Source organism: Sinocyclocheilus anshuiensis, unplaced genomic scaffold, assembly GCF_001515605.1.
Source record: "Sinocyclocheilus anshuiensis isolate Anshui unplaced genomic scaffold, SAMN03320099.WGS_v1.1 scaffold1649, whole genome shotgun sequence".
In the NCBI taxonomy this organism is placed as follows: domain Eukaryota; kingdom Metazoa; phylum Chordata; class Actinopteri; order Cypriniformes; family Cyprinidae; genus Sinocyclocheilus; species Sinocyclocheilus anshuiensis.
The window spans coordinates 65,923-73,639 of record NW_015540982.1 but is presented as its reverse complement, the minus strand read 5'-3'; the positions used below and the strand labels follow the sequence as shown (position 1 = coordinate 73,639).

General features: G+C 38.6%; 1 protein-coding gene across 1 annotated transcript in view; it reads left to right on the top strand.

The window, feature by feature from the left end:
- The first annotated feature begins 7,180 nt into the window (after positions 1–7,180).
- LOC107690115 (nucleolar protein 12-like) overlaps positions 7,181–7,717 on the top strand; it is a 5,542-nt gene continuing 5,005 nt past the window's right edge. The window contains exon 1 of the mRNA XM_016488351.1: positions 7,181–7,373. Within this exon, the coding sequence (XP_016343837.1) occupies positions 7,267–7,373 (107 nt within the window). The 5' untranslated portion in view covers positions 7,181–7,266. The remainder of the gene's footprint in view (positions 7,374–7,717) is intronic.

Below are 7,717 nucleotides of genomic sequence, written 5' to 3'. Positions count from 1 at the left end.
CGGTCCGCGGATCCCAGCTGCTACTCTGGGCGCTGTTCAAAATCCTGCCGCACCACAGAGCGCCACTCACATAGTAGTATTTGTCCCAAATTATTGTTAAAGGGTTAGTTCACCCAAAAATGAAAATTAGCCTGTGTTTTACTCACCCTCGAAGCATCCTAGGTGTATATGACTCTCTTCTTTCAGACGAATCCAGTCGGAGTTATATTAAAAACTGTCTTTGATCGCAGGGGAGAGATCAAAACAAAACAATGGTCACTAATTAGAAGTACAAAATGAGGATTTGTAAAGAAGACTGTTGGAGGATTTCGATATAAGCCAAGAGGAGACTGGTTTGCTAAAGTAAGGAAACTTTGCTTCCTTTGATCCTGTTAACAAAAGTTGGTTTTCACGAGAATCACCGGTGCATGCGCAACGCTGACCTCATACGTCATGCTAGGTTGCCTCGGGGGTGAGAAAAACGCAGCCTAATTTTAATTTTTGGGTGAACTAACCCTTTAATGTACAGTTGAGGTCAAAAGTTTACACACCCCTTTCAGAATCTGCAAAATGTTAGGCTATTTTTCAGACATAAGAGAGATCATACAAAATGCGTGTTATTTTTTATTTAGTACTGACCTGAATAAGGTATTTCACATAAAAGATGTTTGCATAAAGTCCAAAAGGGAAAATAATAGTTTGATAAAAAAATTCTTAATTGATTCTTAATGATTCTTAATACTGTGTTGTTACCTGAATGATCCACAGCGTATTTTTTGTTTAGATAAAAAAAAACATGCATTAAGAGCTGGGGGGTGAAAACTCTTTGAATTTGAAGATCGGGGTAAATTTAACTTTTTTTGTCTTCTGGGAAACATGTAACTATCTTCTGTAGCTTCTGAAGGGCAGTATTAAATGAAGAAAAAAAAGATATATAGGCATGCAGTCATTGTTGGGAAGGGTTCAAATAGACAAAAATACTGGAAAACCAAAGAATTTGTGGCACCTGATGGATTTTTCGGTCCCACTTTATATCAGGTGGCCTTAACAACTATGTACTTACATTTAAATTAATAATTTAGTACAATGCGCTTATTGTGTACATACATGTTTTTACATTGTACTTATATTTTAAGTAAAAAATTTAACATATTTACAATAAAATTAAATACAATTACATCTGTAATTAATTTCTGTAATTACATTTATAATTACACTGTTGATCCATCCCTTACACTTTAACCTACCCTTAAACCTACCCATACCACCAAACCTGTCCCTAACCTTACCTGTATCACACCTCCATAGCAGCAAAAGTGTTTTGCAATACAATATGAACACAGTAAGTACATTGTACTTATTTTTTTTATGTAAGTACATAGTCATTAAGGCCACTTAATATAAAGTTGGACCAAAAAAAAAAAACAGCTGTGAATTATTCAGGTAACATCACAGTATTAAGAAACACGAACGGGGTCATTTTTATAAATTCAACTATTATTTTCTTTTGTGGACTATATTTATGTGAAATATCTTATTCAGGTCAGTACTAAATAAACAATGACATGCATTTTGTATGATTTTGCATTCTGTATCAGTCTGCTGCCAAATCTGCAAAGGCTACTTATTTTTCTGATTTAATAAAAAAAAACAAAAACATTCTACTCCTAAAGTTCTGTTTTCAGTTATTAATTCTGTTGTTCAGTTGTTAATCATTCTGTTAATACAGTGCCTGTTGAATCCGATGCTCTATGTGAAAGCTTCTTAAGAAACTTCATTAGCCGCATTTCCACTGTCGGGCCAAAAGCGGGCATGCTAGTGCGTTCCAGGGCCAGTCGCGTTTCAACGGTTACTTCCGGGGCTTGATCGTGCCTCGTCGGTGCTTCCTCGGGGCCAACAGCCCGGGTTTTTTTGCCCAACGAAAACCTTGGGCCAAAGCGGGCCAAATGGGGCTAGAGGAGTGGTTATGAACAAAGGCGTAGTTTCTCCGCGTCTGGAGAGCGTCAGCGCCGCGGATCAAGTTAACAGCTATAACACCAGCATTAAAGACTTTTAAAATAATTTTAGCTCAAAACTCACTTTCAGAAACCAGCAAGTGTTTGAAATAACTTTTATCATGTTCGTTTTGTGATCGCGCAACTGGTTCCAGTGATTTATTTCTGATTCGTTTTCTGTTGACTTCTCTTTGTTGGTGAAATAATGGGGTTGCGTGACGTTGTTCCAGAGAGGCGTGTAAAGGGCAGGTTTTAGTGAAGCACTGTGGAGCTTCTGGCCTGACGGTGGAAACGCATAGTGAGTTTGGGCTCTGTGCTACAGGTCCGAGGCTATTAGCCCCGCCCGGCCCGTTTAAAGCACTGGCTCGCACTGGCCCCACAGTGGAAAAGCGGCTATTGACAAAATCTCTAATTTGGGACCCAAAGTCTGTTCTCTCCACACTGAACCCCCTCCTTTTTCTCGGCTTTACAATCACTCAAAGACATCATTGCTAATATTAAACCATCTTTTTGTCCTTATGACATTATACACCCTAACTTTTTTTAATTAATTGCTGAGACTGTCGGGCCAGGTTTGGTGTCTTTTTCCGATAAGTGCCATTTAACTGGCTCTGTTCCTGCTACTCTTAAAGTGACTACTGGCACTCCACTTCTCAAGAAGCCTTCACTGGATCTTTCTATCCTGAATAACTTTTGTCCCATTTCTGTTTTGCCATTTATCTCAAAGGTTTTAGAAAAAATTGTGTTTGACCAACTGCAGTTCTTTCTAAATCGTAACTGTATTCCTGAAATTTTTCAATCTGGTTTCAAATCTGCTCATAGTACTGAAACGGCCCTTCTCAGAGTGTTAAATGATATATGTTTAGCTACCGACTCTGGTGATTCTGTGGTCCTGGTTCTTTTAGATTTATCAGCAGCATTTGATACGGTGGACCACTCTATTCTGATATCTAGATTAGAGACAGACGTGGACTTAAAAGGTACGGTCCTTAAAGGGGTCATTGGATGCCCATTTTCCACAAGTTGATATTATTCTTTAGGGTCATAATGAAAAGTCTATAACATACTTTGGTTAAAATTTCTCAATGGTAGTGTAAAAATACCCTTTTTACCTTGTCAAAATCAGCTCTGCAGAAATCAAGCCGTTTTTTGCATGTTGCTTTAAATGCTATTGAGCTCTGCTGACCCTCTCTTCTGTGGGGTGACGAACCCTGCTCTGAGAGACTGTTTACTTTAGCCGCATTTAGCCGCGAAACTTGCTAACTAGCACGTTATTAGGAACAGCGACTGCAAAGATTCATGAAAAACCTTATACTCACTTCTGCTGTAAGTGAAGCTGGATCACGAATGATTCGCGCGAACATAAACGCATTTAGGTAGATTGGGGTCGTGTTCCCTTCACAAACAAAAGTAATCCACTGCGTCTTCAGCGGCTCAGATGTTGGGAGTAAATGACGACTGCTATGTTCATTATTACATCCAACAAACAGAACACCTCAATCGCTTAGGAGCCATTCTTATCTACATCTGCTCCGGCGGTGAAACAATGGCGGTCGGACTGTTACAGCTCATTCAGGGCGGGTCTAAGGTAAGACGGCACTGTCAATCAACTATCGTGGGAGCGTGACGTCACACAGACAAGAAGCTGAGAATGGCCTGATTTGAAAAAGGGGATATTATTTTTAGGGAATTAAATAAAAACCACTGGGGGGATTTTTATCATTATAGGGTAGATGTGTACACACACTGCCAACACACATTTATGTTCAAACAACATGTAAAAGTGAAATTAGCATCCTATGACCCCTTTAAGTGGTTTCAGTAATTTTTATCTGACAGATTTTTTTTTGTTTTTTTGTCAAACTAGGTAACTTCTCTTCCTCTGTTCTCACTCATCTCACCTGTGGCCTCCCTCAAGGCTCGATATTGGGGTCCCTTTTTTCCCTGTACATGCTTCCTCTGGGTTCCATTCTAAGAAGGCATGGGGTGTCTTTTAGGGCTGCCACTAGATGTTGTAATCCATCCACCTCACAGGTGTGGCATATCAAGATGCTGATTAGACAGCATGAGTATTGCACAGGTGTGCCTTAGGCTGGCCACAATAAAAGGCCACTCTAAAATGTGGCCGGACAAAAACCCGGAACTATGGAACTACGATGTCTGAGGGAAAAAAAAATAGTTCCGCATTCAAACGCACGCAATTGGCTAAAGCTTGCGGCAAAGCCCCAGCAAAAGTAATTACCAAGAATGTGTCCGGGGGAAATAGTAAGGAGATATTTGAATTATTTATTAATAAACTAGTGTTTTCTGAGTCGGTGTCGCAAGGATGAAGTTGCCGAACCTGACTCGCCATCTCCTCATAAGATGCACCTTTAGAGAGAAGTTTTGTGAAGCGCTCCTGTTCAAGACCGAGATGACAGAAAGCGCATCGTGTTTGTTTTCTTTATTTTACAAAAGCACAACGTTTTGTTGATATTGTGAGCGCACACAAATAAAAATAGATCCTTTACAGTTCCGAACAATGGATTATTCTTACCTTTATGAGCAAAAATGGAGTATTTTAAGTTGTTTCCACTGAAAAAAATGCAAGTGATCGCACTGGCGCCTCCATGTCTCCGCACAAATGATTGGATATGCGTCTAACAGTGCACATTTATCTAGGTTTAAACTAACATTGTGCTTGAACTGTTTTATATCTATAGATTTTATTTTAGGCAGGTCGTGATGATTTGAGAAGGCTAAATTGATCAAACATAGGGTCACTGTCTGCCGCTGGCCGCTTGGTCATTACTTTAAAAAAAAAAAAAAACATATTTAACGAACAAAAAATGCTCCAAACGTTTTTCTAAATTACCTTAAAGGGGTCATATGATGTTGCTAAAAAGAACATGAATTTGTGTATTTGGTGTAATTAAATGTGTTTATGCGGTTTAAGGTTAAAAAAACACATTATTTTCCACATACTGTACATTATTGTTTCTCCTCTATGCCCCGCCTTTTTGAAACGCGTCGATTTTTACAAAGCTCATCGTTCTGAAAAAGCGAGGTGTGCTGTGATTGGCCAGCTATCCAGTGCGTTGTGATTGGCCGAATACCTCAAGCGTTTGATGGAAATGTTACGCCCCTTACCATACTGTGATGCCGTGTCCCGGCCAGAGTGACGAGACAAAAACATGAAAAAACCCATTTTGCGTAAGTAGTAGACATATTAGGGAAGTAACACGTAACATTTTAATTATATTTTGTTAAAATGAACGAAATGAACGAAATGACTCGAAAAACGATTCGTTCATTTGCTGAACGAGACTCAAAGGTCCGAGCCGGTAAAATGATCCGAACTTCCCATCACTAGGGCCTATATTTGAGGCCCGTGCAGCGCTCCAGTCCAGACTGACTTAATGCAGGTGACTTTTTATGAATGGACGAACATTAGACACAATATGATTGTTTTTAACGGTTGAACGAAGGGCATTTCTGGAGTAAAAGTCTCTTTCTGCACTGACCACACACGTGTTATTTAAGTAAATCACTCCAGCGCTGTTCATACGAGAAGCTGACATTTATCTCACATTCCTGCTGCCCTCAAACCTAATTACACAAAATAATCCATGCACGACACCAAAAAGCAACTACTAGAGAGGAAAGAGAAGAAAAAGAGGACTCACACTCACTGTACAAATCTAAGTCACTCTTCTTCTTCTTCTTCTTCTTCTTCTTCTTTAAATTTTATTACCGGTTGACAAACAACAAAATGGTGTATTTCCGCCACCAACTGGTATGGAGTGTGGATCAAAATGACTTACTTTAAAGGAACTGAAAAATAAAACTATAGCATTCATTCCTTGAGTTATTTTGTCAAATATATCTCGGTGTAAATTGCATTTGTATTTTTTCAAAATTTTGCACTAGAATTTCCTTCTTTCAGTCTCGTATTTCTGACAGTACAGTATAACACGTTCCACTGTTTCTTCTTGTCCACAAAATTCACACCTTCCCATATCATGTTTACCCATTTTATAAAGTGCACTATTTAATCTTGTGTGTCCAAATCTCATCCTCGATATTACTATCGCATCTCTCCCACTTTCCTTTGAATTCTGTAAAACCACCGACCTTTCTTCTCCTTATCCCATTTTTTTTGCCACCTTTCCTTCAGTCTTTTCTTAATAATACTCTTGATTTCATTCTTGCTTAGATTAAGTTAATGCTGTTGTTTTTAGCTGCTTCTTTATCTGCAGTTTCATGTCCTTGGATACCAATATGCGCCGGCACCCATACAAATACCACTGTAATCCCCATCATTTGAATTCTATATAATGTTTGCATTATTTCCATTGAAATGTCTGGTCTACTTTCCAAGTGACTGTACTGTAAACTAGCCAGTTCTTGATTATACAATTTTAGTTTTACCCCACTTCCAGTTTTTTTCCTTGTAAAAAATTGTTATCTCTGTTTTGTCAACTGAGAATTTAAAACCCCATTTATATGACCATTCTTCAACTATTGCAATAGCCTCCTGTAATTTTTTAACAATAAAGTCAATATTCCTTCCCCTTTTCCAGATTGCCCCATCATCAGCAAAGAGCGAAAACCCCAGCCCATTATCCAAACCATCAAATACATAATTTATCATTATGGAAAACAATAAAGGGCTCAATATACGTCCTTGTGGAACTCCATTTTCTGAATAACGGTTTCCTATTCTCACTTTTATTGCTCTTCCTGGTAAAAAATCTATACATTTGACCTTCGATACCTAACTTACATAATTTGATTAGCACCCCTTCTCTCCACATCACGTTGTACGCTTTCTCTATGTCAAAGACGACTACTACACTACACTCTCTCTATTTATTTGTGCTTTTCTCATTTCGTGTTCTAAACACACAGCCAGATCCATTGTGTTTCTCAGTTTTGTGCTGCTTTCCACTGCTTGACCAACCTCTTTTCTCAAGATGTCCTTATCTTTGTCAGTATCATTACTTCTCCTTTGCTCTTGGACCTTCTTCACCGCCTCTGCATAACTTATGTTGTGAAAGTGTTAACACTTTCACTTGTGCAATTTCCACAACTCTTACATCCACTGTATGTTACCCTATGTTGCTCCCCGCAATTACAGCACTTGTCTTGTACATTCTCTTAATAAATACACTAGCAAATAAATGAACTCAAAAGGGACTTTAATTTTATTCAGTGTGCGGTGGGGGACCTTTATTTTGGCGCTTCCGGTAACTCAGCTCACAGAAGCGGAAGTTTTGCGCTGTGTCACACGTGTTTATTAAAACTCCGGAAAATGGCGAAAAACGACAAATGGAAGCAGAAATCAAAGTTCAACAGCGGCGTGAAACATAAGAAGAATCAGAGAAAATGCGTGCTGATGTTCGATGATAAAGACCGACAGTAAGAGGCATGCATTCAGCACGATTATCCTCAATTACTGGCTCAGTAAATCCGTTTATATACGGCAACACTGATGTATACACATACTTAATTACCCATACACAGTAATACACAGAAATAATAGAACACGTCCATGCTTAAGAGTCATGTGCAATTACAAAAGAATATTTATTTTCCCATTTCTTTCCGTTTGTCTTTCATTACTTAAAATATACAATAAATTTAACTTACTAAACTAAATCATGTATTTAGCTAGTTGCCAAGGGAACATTTTTCATAAAATTTGACTACTAATTTAACTAAAACTGCCCCCCCCCCCCCCCCCCCCACCGACAAATTAATCT